Raw genomic sequence first — 16,014 nt, forward strand, 5'->3', positions numbered from 1 at the left:
ACACACACACACCCCTCACACACACGCACCCCTCACACACACACACACACACACCTCACACACACACCCCTCACACACACACCCCTCACACACACACACACCTCACACACACACACCCCTCACACACACACACACCTCACACACACCACACACACACCTCACACACACACATCTCACACACAACTCACACACACCACACACACACAAAACCTCAGACACACCTCACTTCACACACCCACACCTCACACACACACACACCCCCCTCACACACCACACACACACAGACACACACACACACACACACACACTGGTGGAAAATGGTCAGAGAACAACAAGGTCACGATTTAGAGTCAAAGGTCTGGGTTCAGTGTCTGGCTCTGTATTCTCATACTCCAAGGTGTAAGACCTTGAGCAAACTATCTTTTCTGAACTTCATTTTTCACAGCTGTCTTACACAGGCAGTGATCCACACCCTGCCTACCTCACTGTGTTATTGTCATATTAGAATATAAATAAAATAATAGATGTGAAACAGCTTTGAAAAATATATTGTACAAATATATTTTATTTGTTAGTATTATTCTCTGCCTGCATACCCATAAGTAATATAGCTGTGAAGATTTTGGGTCCACCAACCCCCTAAGTCTTACTTTGGGGGGGAAATCAAGATGATTTAAAGAATCTGGGATCATTCTCCTCCATAATAGTACATCCTGGAGAAATCAGATGAGGTAGTTTGTGAGTGTACCTGGTAAGTACCTGTGCCAATAAATACAAGGTAAGTCCACCTATGTCCACGGTAGTCGTGTACAAATAACTCAGACAGAGTGAGCTGATGTGTCGTGGACTGAAATAGAGACGTGGAGAAAGGGCTCGTGTGGCTTCACCACAGTGACTTTGTTAGGGCCTCAGGCTCTCCCTCCGGCTCTCTTCTTAGAGATGGACAAGGACATTTTTCAGCAGTGAAATCGGCAGATCTGTAGTTCAGCATTTATGAACACCTCTGCCTTAAATAGGCAGCCCTTGTCAGTCAGCCCTGGGCTGAGCTGAGCAGCAGGTTTGCTGCTATCTTTGCAAGAATCATCGTGTTCTCAAATAGGAAAGAGAACAGAAACTGAGGACTCTGTTTTTAGTGTGTTGCCTATTGAATGGGTTTCTGCTTTTGCCAAAATAGTCCTATTAGATTTCAGATTCTTGTAGCTAAAAGGGACCTCCTCACTTCAGAACCCCTGATCAAAGGTGGTCTTTCTGACCTGGAACTCTGGGTACCTTCAGGGGCATCCCTGTCCCTTGTTGATGAGCCTTACGGATAGGCAGGTTATTCTAAAAACCTTCTAGAAGCTGCTTCCCTGTTCTTCTAGTTCACTGATTCTGGCTCTGCCTTTTAGAGGCACACTGCACCATATGCTGCAGGATTTATAACACCTTTAGCCCCAACTATAGTGACAACCAAAAACATCTCACACATTTCCCTGACAGCCAGGGCAGTTCCACCCTGGTACTCGCCTTTGACATAAGGCGCATAATCTCAGGCAGTTCCTGAATCATAGTGGGTGTTCCCTAAGTGGCTGCTTTTATTATGACAAGTTTTCCATTCTCTTCATGCCTCTTGGTTGCCCTGCAGGGCACACTAGGAAGATACCATGGTGTGTGGGAACCAACGTGAACCTGGTTCTCGGAAGCCTCAGCTTCCTTCAGAGGAAAGCACGTGTTGGGGCTCGTTTGGGAGGAGACCTTTGCTGCGTTCAGGGAGGGACTGGCCGCCGTCCTCAGTGATCTCCTGGGGAAACTCAGAGAGACTCTGTTGCCTCAAACTTAGAGATCTTCTGGAACCTGATGGAGAAGTTACCAACATAGCCTTCCAGCTGGAATTACACGTTCATCAGACAGGCTCCTGGAACATGGTTGCAACTCTGCCCAGGTGGGTGGGACACATTAGCCAGGAACACAAAAGAGATTCTCAGTAAACCAAGGTATTAGAGAAAGTGGCAGGAAACCTGGTCCATAATAACTTTTATGGACCCAGGAGAAAATATGGATTTTCACAGGTCTGATTTCCAGTCAGTATGGATTACAAGGTCAAACATCTTAAGAGAGACAGAGATTCCTGGTCTTATAACCAGAGGGGGATATCTTACATGTTCAGTGCTCTCTGTGGCTTACAGAGCACTCTTCATGTTTATTATTTCAGTCCCCCAGTAACCCCATGAGGATAATGGTATAAGAATTGTCTCCCCCGTTTTGCTAATAGGTGGACATAAAACCAGGTGATCATTTGTGGGGAAAAGGACTGGTAAGTTATAGTATCATTAGCCAGGGTCTAACCTGAATCTCACATCAAAGGTGAAGAAACCAAAAGATGTTTAGTTGAGAAGGAGTTATGGCCACTAAAAATGTTAGTGACTCTCAGGCTGAATTAATAGAAGTAGAGGCCCAGAAGGAGGGATTTTATAGTCGTGCTCTGCTCTGCACTGGTTGTACTTTCCCGTGAATGTTGGGACCAAATCTGAGTGCCGTAAATGAAATCTGTAAGGAGGAGGGCGTCCAAACTGGTGAGAGGTCTGAAAGCAGCATTATTATGTGGAACAGTTGAAGAAGTAGCAAGAGATATTTACTTGGATGGAGGTGGATGGACCTAGAGACTGTCATACAGAGTGAAATAAGTCAGAAAGAGAAAAACAAATACCATACGCTAACACATATATATGGAATCTAAAAAAAAAAAGTTTCTGAAGAACCTAGGGGCAGGACAGGAATAAAGACGCAAACGTAGAGAATGGACTTGACATGGGGAGGGGAAAGGGTAAGCTGGGACGAAGTGAGAGAGTGGCATGGACATATATACACTACCAAATGTAAAATAGATAGCTAGTGGGAAGGAGCCACATAGCACAGGGAGATCAGCTCAGTGCTTTGTGTCCACCTAGAGGGGTGGGATAGGGAGGGTGGGAGGGAGACGCAAGAGGGAAAAGATACGGGGATATATGTATACATATAGCTGATTTGCTTTGTTATACAGCAACAACTAACATAACATTATAAAGCAATTATACTCCAATAAAGATGTTAAAAAATAAAATAAGTTTTATCCTTCAGCACTTGTCTAGATTAGTCCTACCAAAGCTTGGAGAATTAGTTTTAATATAAAGCTGATAAGGACAGAGGTTGAAAGTAATAGAGTGGAAGAAGATGAACCTTAACAGACACTAACCAAAGAAAATGGTGTGACTATATTAATATTATACAAAGTAGACTTAAAGGCAAGAATTATTAGTGAAGATAAAGGACCTTTTTAATGATAAAAGAGTCAACTGAAAAGGATGACATAACAATCCTAAATTTGTAGGCATCTAATATATCTTCAAAATATATAAAGCAAAAATGGACAGATCTAAAGGGAGAAATAAAGGAATCCAGAAGCCTGGTCGGAGATTCTGTTCATACCTGCAAGAGACTGGAATAAGTAGACGTAGAAAATTTGAAGAGCATTATTAACCAACTTGATGTAATTTACATTTATAGAAACTACAGGCAGCCACAGTAGAATATAGTCTTCTCAAGTGTACATTGAGCATTTAACAGAACAGACTACATGCTAGGCCACAAAGCCAATCTCAACAAATTTAAAAGGATTAAAATCATACAGAGTTTTTCTTAGACCACAGAGGAATTAAGCTAGAAATCAGTAATAGAAGGATAACTAGAAAATCTTCAAATGTTTAGAAATTAAGCAGTATACTACTAAATAACCCATAGGACCAAAAAAAAAGTCGCAGTGTAAAACTAGAAAATATTTTGAACAGAACAATAGTGAAACTGCAATGTAGCAAAACTTGTGGGATGCAACTAAAGCACAGCATATAGACAAATGTATAGCTAGAAATGCATAGCTTAGAAAAAGAATGATTGAAAGTCAGTGACCTAAGCTTCTATCTCAAGAAGCTAGAAAAAAAACAAATTAAACCAACAAAAGTAGAAGGAAAAATTAAAAGCAAAACCAAAAATCTAATGAAATAGAAAGCAGATACACAATAGAGAAAAGCAAAATGTTGTAGTTTTTTTTGAAAAAAAGAGTCTAGATAGACCCACATATATATAGTCACTTGATTTATGACAAAGCCCCATTGCACTCAGTGGGCTAAAGATGGTCTTTTCAACTGATGATGGCAGAACAATGAGATATCAATATGAAAAAAAAACTTTATCCCTAGTTCGCACTATACCCCCAAATTAATTAAAAATCAACCTAAATATGCAAAGTAAATCAATAAAGTGTCTAGAAGAAAATTCAGGAAAATATCTTCATTATATTGAGGGGAAAATACAGGAAAATATCTTTATGACCTTGAACGGGACACACAAAGCATTAACTGTAAAAGAAAAAAAATTAAGTTGGACTTCTTTAAATTTAAGGAGTTTTCTTTGTTAAAAGGCCCCATTAAGAGAATGAAAGGGCAAGCTACAAACAGGGAGAATATACGTACGTACACACACACATACGTACATACATATATACATACATACATATGGGCGGGGAGAAAGAGAGGGAGAGAAATGAATATGACAAAGGATTCATATGAAGAATATATACAGAACTCCTACAAATCAAAAAGAAAAAAACATACAACCTCTTAAAAATGAGCAAAATGACTGGGACAGGAGTTTCACAAAAGAGAAAAGAGCAGTGGAACAGAAGACATGGCCAGTGAGCACGTGAAGGTTGCTCTGCATCATTACCCATAAGGGAAATACAAACGAAAACTGCAATCAGAGTACTGCACGCACACCAGAAAGGCTAAAATTTAAAGGACAAAAGGCTAAAATTAAAAGGATACCAAATGTCGGTGAGGATGCAGAGCAGCTGGAGTTCCCGTTACTGCTGGCGGAGGTGTCCATCAATACAGCCTGTTTGAAAAATGGTTTGCCAGAACCTAGTAAAACTCAGTGTACACCTACCCTATAACCTACTCTTGGGTACCTACCCAAGAGAAATGAGTGTCTGTGTCCACTGAAAGACCTATATGAAAATATTCCCAGCAGTTTTATTCCTGATACCCAACAGTTAGAAACTACGAGAATGTCCATCAACAGGAGAATGGATAGGTTATTTATAGTATATAAAAAAATGGAATGTTATGTAGCAATCAAAAAAAACTATATACTTATAAATGCAGTGACGCAGGTGAATCTCATAGATATTATATTGAGTGAAAGAACACAGAAACAAAAGTGAACATACCATATGAATCCATTTCTGTGTAGTCCAAGAACAGGCGAAAGTAACTGATGGTGATACTCAGAAACATGGACATCTCTGGGGAGGAGTGTATTAAATGAAGCTGATCCACACCCCTAAGTGGACTTGTAGTAATGCACATGCTCTAAGGAGAGTAAACAAGGGAATGGAACCATTGAGTAGGTACAGAGATTTTTAACTATCAGCGCTCGTAAGTTCTGTCTGTCAGTTAATGAACACTGACCACCTCTCGAGATGGTCAAGTGACAAATAGGCCATGTGTCATCTGCACGTATGTCCAAAACACATTGCATGGACTCTCCTTTTTTAGAAGGCAGTTTAGAAGTTTCAGAGTAGATCTTTTCAAACAGAAAATATAAATGTTTAAATGGTCATGTCCATTGATCCAGAAATTCTGCTCATAGGAATGTTCACACAGACATATGCACAAGGATATTCAGTCCAGCATTATTTATAATATTTTCATTTTACATATGAAGAAGCTAATGCTAGTAACTTTTCCAAGTTTATTCAGCTACAAAGTAATAAGGCCAGAATTTTAATCCTGAACCGTTTGACTCAAAACCCTCTGCTCAGTCCTTGTACCTAGTACGGTAGTTGTGTTTGGAGCAGTCGTAGACCCTTGTGGGCTATGTCTGGCTAGCAGACACAGCACTCGGTGAGCAGCCTTTATAACTCTATGCTCTAGGTGTAGATGGATCAGAAATGGTAACCCAAGAGCTGCAGTTGGAGGACAGGCCAGCCATGTGCAGCAAAGAACCCAGAGGACTTCTGGGACAGCTTTATCACACTCTCCCAATCCAGTAGCCGAAAATCTCTAAAAGTAGAGAATCGATTTCTGAGGCTCTTTAGAGGTTAGAGCTAGGACCAGAGAAGGAATTATGGGAAGAAAGATTGCAGCTCATTATGCTGGCAGTCAGAAGCAGCACAAAGTCCTAGGCTACAGGCTTGGATTCTAAATACAGTTCTACCATTACTTACCTTGTAACCTTGGGCAAATCACTCATTCTCCCTGGGCTTCAGTTTTCCCAACTGTAAAAAGGGAGGATTGAGTTAGACATTCTGTCTGGTCTCTGAGTTCCTTACGCCACACTGTTTCTAGATTCTGGATAGGCATCCACCTCCCCCAGTTCCTGCTCCCTCTGAGTCCCCCTCCAAGAACATAGCCAAACAGAGATTTCAGATCTTAGGATTCTAACCTCACTTCCCCAGATCATCCCCTCAAGTACCTGGAAAGATATGTGATACACTGAAGAGTCTTCTTTTATCTTGCTTCCGTATCCCTCAACCATTCTTGATATGATGTGGTTTCCAGACCTTCGTCCATTTGAAACACATCCCTCTGGCTTGCTCTAGTTTGTCAATGTCCACTAAAAGTGCAGCACCAAAACCACACAGACACAGACCTTCTGGTAGAGACTTAACCACGGCAGAAAGGAAGAGGGTCTCATCTCCCTCATTCTGGTCACTGTACCGCTATCATCGTGCCCTCTCCTCTGAAGAGCTGTGTTAACCACAAGTCACTGTGCTGCTTATCATGCATGTAGCCACAAAACCTCCAGCCCTTTTCTGACGATCTAGAGCTAAACCCAGAGAGAACCACCGAGGAACCTGGGCATAGATGTTGGCCAAAACTGCAGTGTCAGTATGTAACAACTAAGTTAAGAAACTGTTGGGCTTCCCTGGTGGCGCAGTGGTTGAGAGTCCGCCTGCCGATGAAGGGGACACGGGTTCGTGCCCTGGTCCGGGAAGATTCCACATGCCGCGGAGCGGCTGGGCCCGTGAGCCATGGCCGCTGAGCCTGCGCGTCCGGAGCCTGTGCTCTGCAATGGGAGAGGCCACAACAGTGAGAGGCCCGCGTACCGCAAAAAAAAACAAGTACCTGGAGACAAATGAAAATGGAAGTATAACATGACAGAATTTGTGGGATGTAGCAAAAGCAGTTCTGCATTCTACCGCTAAGTTCATAGCAGTCAGTGCCTACCTCAAGAAACAAAAGTCACAAACAACCTAACTTTATGCCCCAGGGAACTGGAAAAAGATGAACAAAAGAAGTCCAAAGTTAGTAGAAGGAAGGAAATGACAAAGATGAGAGCAGAAATCAATGAAATAGGACTTCCCTGGTGGCACAGTGGTTAAGAATCCACCTGCCAGTGCAGGGAACACGGGTTCGAGCCCTGATCCGGGAAGATCCCACGTGCCGCGGAACAACAAAGCCTGTGCACCACAACTACTGAGCCTGAGCTCTAGAGCCCATGAGCCACAACTGCTGAGCCCACGTGCCCCAACTACTGAAGCCCGCGCGCCTAGAGCCCACGCTCTGCCACAAGAGAAGCCACCGCAGTGAGAAGCCTGCGCATCGCAATGAAGAGTAGCCCCTGCTCCCACAACTGGAGAAAGCCCACACGCAGCAGCGAAGACCCAACGCAGCCAAGAAAGAAAGGAAGGAGGGAGGGCGGGGAAAGGAGGGAGGGAGGGGAGGGAGGAAAGGAAGGAAGGAAGGAGGTGATCATTTTAAAAAAGAAGAAGAAATCAGTGAAATAGAGACTAAAAAGACAATAGAGAAGGTCAAGGAAACTAAGAGCTGATTCTTTGAAAATGTAAACAAAACTGACAAGCCTTCAGCCAGACTCACCAAGGCAAAGAGAGCAGACTCTGTGCTCATGTTAGAATGTCCACACCACCCAAAGCAATCAACAAGATTCAACGCAATCCCTATCAAAATGCCACAGAACTAGAACAATAATCCTAAAATTTGTATGGAACCTCAGAAGACCCCAAACGGCAAAAGCAATCTTGAGAAAGAAGAACAAAGCTGGAGACACCACACTCCCTCATTTCAAACTATATTACTGTAATTTTAGTATAGTAATTAAAAACCTTAGTAAATAAAAAGCATGATATTGGCATAAAAACAGACACAAAAATCAACGGAACAGAATAGAGAACGCAGTAATAAACCCATCAGATATGGTTTTATTAATTTATGACAAAGGAGTCAGGAGCATATAGTGGGGAGAGGACAGTCTCTTCAGTAAATGGTGTTGAGAAAACTGAATAGCCACATGCAAAAGAATGGCTAGTTGTCCTTTTAACTAATAACCCATTTACTAGTGCATTCTGAGTATTAGACGCTATGCAGAGGGCTATGGGAGGCATAAATATGAATTAGAAAAGGCTCTCGCCCTTAAGGATCTTAATATCCAGAAGCCTCCATAAGATATGTGTCACTGTGTGACCTTTGCAGTAACCCCATTAGGTCAGTAGAGCCAGGATCATTATCCCCATTTTATAACTGGCGAAACTGAGACCCAGAGAAGTGCGGTGCCGCCTAGGGTGACATGGCTGGGAGGCAGGGCCAGGACCAGGACCCAGGGAACCTGACTCCCAGCTTAGGGCTGTCCTGTGGAGGTCACGACCACACTCTTTGTTAGTTAAATGAAATAACTAGTTTTCAAACCCTCAGTGTTGTATAGATCATGTTGAAAAGCTGCCGGGTCGTGCTTTCCCCTTCTGCTGACCCCATCCCCGTCCCCCTGTCCTCTTGTAGCCCCAGGGGACACAATATCCTTGCCCCACACAGCTCACTTACCTTTTATTTATTTACACGTATTTCTCTCTCTTTTCCCTTTCAGGTTGTGATCAATTATTCAATCGTGAAAGGGCTGAAGTACAATCAGGCAACGCCAACCTTCCACCAGTGGCGAGATGCCCGCCAGGTCTATGGTTTAAACTTTGCGAGTAAGGAAGAGGCGACCACGTTCTCCAATGCCATGCTGTTTGCCCTGAACATCATGAATTCCCAAGAAGGAGGTAAGCGGGGCTCTGTCTTGGCCTGGTGCCTAGACTCTCTCTCATTCTACCTCTGCCCTCCTACAGTTCTGGCTGCCTGGGTGTCCTCGCCCTGCAGCTGCGCTGAGCTGATGCTTTGTGGGTTCTCAGAGAAACGCACTGCCTGACTCTAGATTTAAAGCTATGTTGGCAATTTGAAGGAGGAGAGAATGGCATTTACATCTTTTTTGCCCTTGGTGAGATACAGATTTGTACTGTGTTCCTAAAGCCAAGTGTCCAGATGCATTTTACATTTCTCATCCTAATTCGATATTCTAGACACGTTTGGCGTAGATCGGAGGGAACGAGCAAAAATGTATTCTTGTATTCAATTATGCTTATGTTTAGCACACTTCTACTCAACATTTACTGAGTGTTAGAAACTGACTAGACAGAATAGGTAACAAATGGGGAGATGGAGTCCTTTCCCTCAAGGCACTTGGTATCTTGGAGTAGACGGATTCATGAACTGCTAACTGTAACGTATTGTGATAAGTGTGCTCATAAGGTATGAGCAGGGCAGGGACTTGGGGAGCACAGAAAGGGAAATAAGGGACTGCCCATGTGGGCTGCCAAGGGAGGCCTTGAGCGGGTGGTGACATCTGAGCTGGAGTTTTGAAGGGCAAAGAGGTGGGAGTGGGCATCCCAGGCAGAGGGAACAGCAAATACAAAGGCACGTGGGCCTGAAAGCCCAGCACATGCTGGGAAAGAGAACGCTGCAGTGTCTCTGCAGACCGCGGTGCCGATAGCAAAGAGATTGGATGTGGAATTAGAAGGGTGGCACGGGTTGCACAGTGAAGGGCTCCAAATTGGAAGGCTTGGGGTGTAGACAGTGGGCTGGGGGCGGCAAGGGGCGCTAGCAAAAGCTTCCGTGCAGGGCAGGTAGAGCAAAGGAGCAAAAGCACACGCGGCCGTTCTCGGAAATTTGTAGCGTTAGCTTCAGAGGGAGGTCGCAGGCCTTCCAGGACGTTGGCATCTCGGTGGCCACAGACAGTCCTGCACTTTGCTGGAGATCTTACCTTGGTAGAGCGTGGTAGTGAGGAACTGGGCCTCGGGGTGCCCTGCTGGCCTTGAGTCCTGGTCATTTTTCTAGGCTTCAATTTCTTTAGCTACAGGATGGGTGATATGTGGTTGTTTCTAAGTTTAAATGAAGTCGAATGTATGTTAGCAGGCTGCCTGACACGTATTAATCACCCAGTATTCGTATTTGTGGGTATTATTACTGTCACTGCTGCTGCTACTGCTGCCAGAATTGGGGTGGGAAGTGGAGAGACATAGCACTTGGAACCTGGAGGGAGATGGCTTTTCAATATCTATTGTGCCTGACAGGTTGGAGCTTTGGGACCCAATTTAAACCCTAGGAGAGTTTTTTTAAGAAAATAAAGAACACGTTTTGAGTATGCTTCCCGCAGGTCATACGTAGAACTGGTACTTGTAGAGTTCTGTCCCCACTGTGAAAAGGCCCCAGGGTTTGTGGATTTTCTGCTGAGAACTGGGGGTGCGCCGCGAGGAACCACAGCGGTGTGAGTGATGAGTGCAGGGCCTGCCTGCAACATTGTAGGCACCGAATAACTGCGTAGCCAGCTGTCTTTTTTTCCACCCAAAAGCCTTGAGCTTCGTGGTGTAGGGAGCTGAGTTTAAGGTTTCCGATCCGAGCTGCCTCACTTGCCCCGGGATGTGGGAGTTAAGCTTTATTTTATCTGTACATACAGATACATTAAACGGGGGAAAAGAAGGTTTTATTTTATTCAGATGACTGATGCAAAGCAACTACTAGTTATTTTTTTAACTTCACCATAGAATCACAAGGAAATCAGCTAATCCAGCCCTCATTTTCAGATAGGAATCGTGTGACCTAGTATGAAGAAATAACTTCCCGGTGCCAGGTAGTAACTCAGATTCAGAACCCCGACCTCCTGCGTCTCCTCTGGGTTGAACGGGTGTCTTTGTTGGGGTAGGGGGTGGATGTGTGCTCACGAGGTGACAGTGGCCTGACTTGAAACTTTCATCATGAATAGTAGTCGCCCATCCCGGTTCCACGGCCTTTGGTGGAGGGGAGACCGTGGGGCCGCTGAGGAGGAAGCGTTTTCTTCACCTGGGGTGTACCGCACTGTACCGTACAGAAACCTGAAGTGTGAGCTCGATGAGCTTGTACAAATGCATATGCAGAACCCCTGCCAGGCCCTGACAGGGACCAAATCCCTCCGCCCCCTCCCAGGAAAACCAGGATGTCAAGTTCCGTGACAACAGAGCACTCTTACCTGTGTTCGAACTTCGTGTAAATGGATCATGTAGGGTGTACGTCGGGGCCTGATTTCTGTCCCTCGACATTACGTCTGAGAGACCCGCCCCGGACCCATGTGTCTCTGCAGCCGGCTCTGTCACTGTGGAGTGCCACCCCACAATACGGCTGTGCCACCCTGACCTGTAGTTCAGGCCTCAGAGCGCGGGCAGGGCACGGGCAGCCTCTCCACCAGCTACCGCAGGAGGGTTCTGCTGCAGGATAATAGTGAGGCTTCTATCAGATCCCCTCTGTATTGGCAAACTGTGTTCTGCCCTCCTCGGTGGGAGGCGGTTTGCGGTGCAGTGGACCCTTGAACCAACACGGCTTTGAACCAAGTGGTCCACTGACAGTGGTTTCTTTTCCATGAATGCGTCTCCAGCCCTACATGATTCGCAGTTGGTCGCATCTGCGGGTGCAGAGCCGTGAACGTGGAGGCCAGCTGTGCAGTTACACGCAGGTTTTCACTCAGAGCCCGACCGCCACGTTGTTCAGGGGTCAAGTGTAGTGAGAAAAGCATGTGTTCGGAGGCAGTGAGATCTTATACTAAGTGGCCTTGGGGTAATAAACCCTACTTCCTAGGGTTGTCATGAGGGTTAAGTTTAAAATGTTTATAGAGTACTTAGTGTACAGTGCCTGGTATGGAATAAGAGCGTGAATGATACTGGTTCTTTACCCTTTGGTCCTGCTGAATTTGCTTATCTTCCGTAGGCTTCAGCATCCTTATTTGTAAAATGGGGTCATAAGTCCCTCTTCCAGAGTTGTGGAGAGGATTCAGTTGCCCGGCATGGGGCCTGGCACCTCCTAAGTGCCCGCCTCTGCTCCCTCCTCTCCTCACCGGCATGTCCTGTTCTGTGCTAGGCATCTGGGGCTCGGGCCATCGGATCGTGGACTTCCTGAGACTCAGGGTCTCATCAGCATGTCCCACCTCCCCCTCATGCGTGAGCGACACTAGTGTGGCCTCCTGGGGTCCAACAAACCTGGCAGACACAAGATGCTTAGATACAAACCTGAAAGCAAAGGAGAGCAAATCGTGGCCGCCCAGTCTTCACGCCCCTTTCTCTTACCTGATTCTCACCACAGCCCTGGGAAGTGAGTCCCCACACAACATGGCTGGGTTAGGAGGCTGGGGCTCAAGAGGGGAAGGGGCTTCCCTGGATGTACACCCAGGACTTGACCCACTCTCGCAGTTTGCACCCTCTGTGTGCTGAGGACAGGTCACGACTCTGTTCTTTCTTTGTTCCTTCCTGCCTGTCACCCTGGTGAAACCCATTGTTCAGCCAGAGTTCTTGACATTATTCTGGAGAAAGAACGGGCGCCACAGAGTAATGTTCTCGCTGCCTGACTTCTACGTGGAAGAGAGAGGAGAGGGTCAGACCCTTGAGAGATCTGTTTTGCTGGCCTTGTTCCTTGGTACCCACAAAACCTGTCTTTTTATGCCAGTGAGTTTTGGATACTCATTCTTCAACTTCAGGCCCAACCTGGGGAACCTAAAGCCAACCTAGCAAGTCAAATCAACAAATTAAATAATGGTCCTGTTGCCTGGTACTTTCGGTTCCCTGGGTAGGCACAGGAGTGCAGAGCTGGCTCAGGGTTCTCTTGGGACCCACAAGGCTCTGGGTTCAGGGGTTATCTCAGTGGACAGGGGGACAGTCAGCCCCTGGGTTCTTGGGGCTTTTTCTATAGAAATTGGCACCTGGAGGTAGTTTGGGGTGTGGGGAGGAGCCGTCTGTCTCCTAACGCGCAGCCGTCTTCTGCGTGAAGGAGGAGTGCCGACATTGGCGGAAACGGGGCCTCCCTGTGGGTACCGCTCCGTGACGAGGTGTGATGGCCGCGGGTGGTGTGTGTGCTTAGGGGGACTCAGAGTGGGGCTCCTGTGGTCTAGTTGGATGGCAGAGATAATGACTGTAGTAATAATAACATCTAGGCTTCCTCTGCAAGGCCCAGGATTTTTGTTTCTTACCAGGATCTTCTCCCACATGCCCCTTCCCTGCCCTTCTTGAGGGAAGGGGCTCCCACTAACCAGGCAGCCCCACAGGTAGGCCTCAGCTGGCTAAGAAAGGACTTCTTATACTCTAAAGAGCCTATAATTTGGCTTTTATTTCCCACAGGTTGTCAGGCCGGCTACTGTTAGACACATTTATTCAGATGGGGGCTTGGGGTTAAAAGAGGTGACATGTCTGCCAGGATCTTCCAGTGGAACTGAGACTCAATTTTAGGGCTCCTGCTTTGAACAAAATCCAGTGTTTTTTCTACAACTCTGCAGGGCCTCAGTAGGTCAGAGGGGAGGGTCAGCCAGCCGTGGGCCCAGCCTGAGCCCACAGCTCCAGGTGGGCTTCTTGCTCTGGGGATCACAGGGGCTTGGTCAGGGCAGTGAGCATGGCTCATGGCACGTTACAGCTGCTACAGAAAGAGGACCGAGGACGCGGGCCTCGGCGCCGGCAGGTCTGCACCGTCTCAGCTCCCACCCCACTGATGCATGTACCTGGACTCCCTGCGGCTGCTGTCCTCAGTGGGCGTGCACCACCGTCTGGTAAAGCCGCCAGCTGTCAGGCAGGGCAGCAGTGTTTACAGGCTATACTTGGCCACCCGGCCCAGCTCAGCTTCCCTCCCCGCTGCAGTTCATTCTCTTAGCAGACTTCAGTTCACAGTTTAGTGGCCTTGTAAAGGCACTATATGCTTCTGTATGCTTCCATGTGAGCCTGCTTCTGACCTTAAACAGGTCATTTCTCTGGGGGCCCCAGTTTCCCCGTCTCTGAAAGGAGGGATACAGACTTGATCAAGCTCTCTACAGGTCCTTCTAGCCCTAACGGTTTAGGTTTTATGTATATTGTCTGGACAGAGTGAATGCTAGTTCACTGCTTACAGATGTGGTCACTGTGGCCGATGCTAGAAGCAGGAAAAGCCCTGTGTAGAAACGGGACGGAAGAATGTCCTTCTTTACTTCCCGAAGGACCTAGCACGTCCGGGAGGCAGCATCCCTCACCATCCGTAGTCCTTGTTTATAACTGAAAAATAGAAAATACAGACCAGCAAACAAAAAATTATCTCTGATCCTAAAACCCAGAGATGACTGCTGTTAACACTTACGTAGCCTTCCAGAGTTTTCTGCGTTCACATATGACTGAAGAGCTATTCCCCAGAAATAGTCTGTATGTACTGTCTTGTAAGCTTTTCTCACTTGGCACTATGGTACGCATGTCCTTCTGTGCCAGGGAAGTCGGATCTCCTCACCATTTAAGTGGCCAGAGTGTTGCACTGAGTACCATATAGAGATGTTACTACAATTTAACCAGCCTTCGGCTTGTAAGTAAGTTGTCCCCATTTTTCACCACTATATTCGTGTAACAGAGGGCTGTTACAGGCTCTCAGGCTCTCTTGTATGTTTATATGTTAATTTGTATGTATGCTTTGTGTCTCATGTTCATCTTTACACACTTGTCCGATTATATCTTGGGATATTTCTGAGTCAAACAATACATACATTTCTAAAGCTTTGACGTATCTTGCTGAATACACCTTCCGGAATGAGAGTACTGGTTTGTACTGTGTCCAGCCCAGTCGACGGTCACCCACTGCTGAGCCTGCACCAGGACCAGGCCTTAGTACTCCTATAACCTTAGCAGACACAAGAGAAGGGAAAACGTATCATTTTAATTTGCGTTTTTGTTTACTAGTATGATGACCATTCTTCATATGCTAATTTGAGCTTTCATTTTTCCCGTTATTTTCAGGAGTAGCTTTAATTAAGTGCAGTACAACACGCAGGGCTGCAAACCTCCTGCACCTTTAGTCACGTCTGCATAATTTCCCACTCCCACAGCAGGTGCGTCCTCTAATGACCAAGAGGTCTTTTATTTCCTTTGGCAAATGAGTGGAGGCAGCCTGCTCTCACGTAGTGTGTTTCAGGCTCACGACAGATAATAAATCCACCTCCCTCGCCCGGCTGCTGTGGAGTAGTGTTACTTCATCTGTATCTTAGGAGTCGTTGTTATTCATGCTCGGCTGCATAGACGTAGAAGAAAACATTCACTTTCATCCTCTTTCATTCCCTGGAACTTTACTTCTGCTGGAGGAACTTCTTTCTGTTTAGAATCTGGAAGCATGTCAGTAGGTCAGAGAGGTTCCTTGGCTGTTCCTTCATCTGGCTTCCTAAAGCAGGGAGGGGGTCTAGCAGTTAGAAGACCTAGCTGTCAGGTGTCTGGGTGCCTGTCTGAGAAAGCGTTTCCCTGAATGAGTCACTCGGTAACATGAAAAAGAAGAATGGCTCTTTTGTTGGAAAAGCAAGTGTGTAGATGAATAATTCCCTCATTAACCTATATTTAGAAATAAATTTAAAGATGGGAAGGATCTTAGAGATACTTAGCCAAGTTTTTTTTCCAAAAAAACTGGAGGGCTTCCCTGGTGGCGCAGTGGTTGAGAGTCCGCCTGCCGATGCAGGGGACGCGGGTTCGTGCCCCGGTCCGGGAAGATCGCACATGCCGTGGAGCGGCTGGGCCCGTGAGCCATGGCCACTGAGCCTGCGCCTCCGGAGCCTGTGCTCTGCAATGGGAGAGGCCAGAACAGAAAAAAACTGGAGTTTTTTTGTTTTTTTGTTTTGCTGTTTGGAGCTACTTCTCTGGTTGAAGGGGGAGGACAGAGGAGA

At 46.1% G+C, this 16,014-nt stretch overlaps 1 protein-coding gene across 8 annotated transcripts in view; it reads left to right on the top strand.

The window, feature by feature from the left end:
• EVL (Enah/Vasp-like) overlaps positions 1–16,014 on the top strand; it is a 162,646-nt gene that overhangs the window by 102,538 nt on the left and 44,094 nt on the right. For all 8 annotated transcript variants that reach the window (XM_030883380.3, XM_060295284.1, XM_060295282.1 and 5 more), the window contains one exon: positions 8,893–9,070. In XM_030883380.3, the coding sequence (XP_030739240.1) occupies positions 8,893–9,070 (178 nt within the window). The remainder of the gene's footprint in view (positions 1–8,892; positions 9,071–16,014) is intronic.

This window comes from Globicephala melas, chromosome 2 (assembly GCF_963455315.2).
Source record: "Globicephala melas chromosome 2, mGloMel1.2, whole genome shotgun sequence".
NCBI classification, from domain to species: Eukaryota; Metazoa; Chordata; class Mammalia; order Artiodactyla; family Delphinidae; genus Globicephala; species Globicephala melas.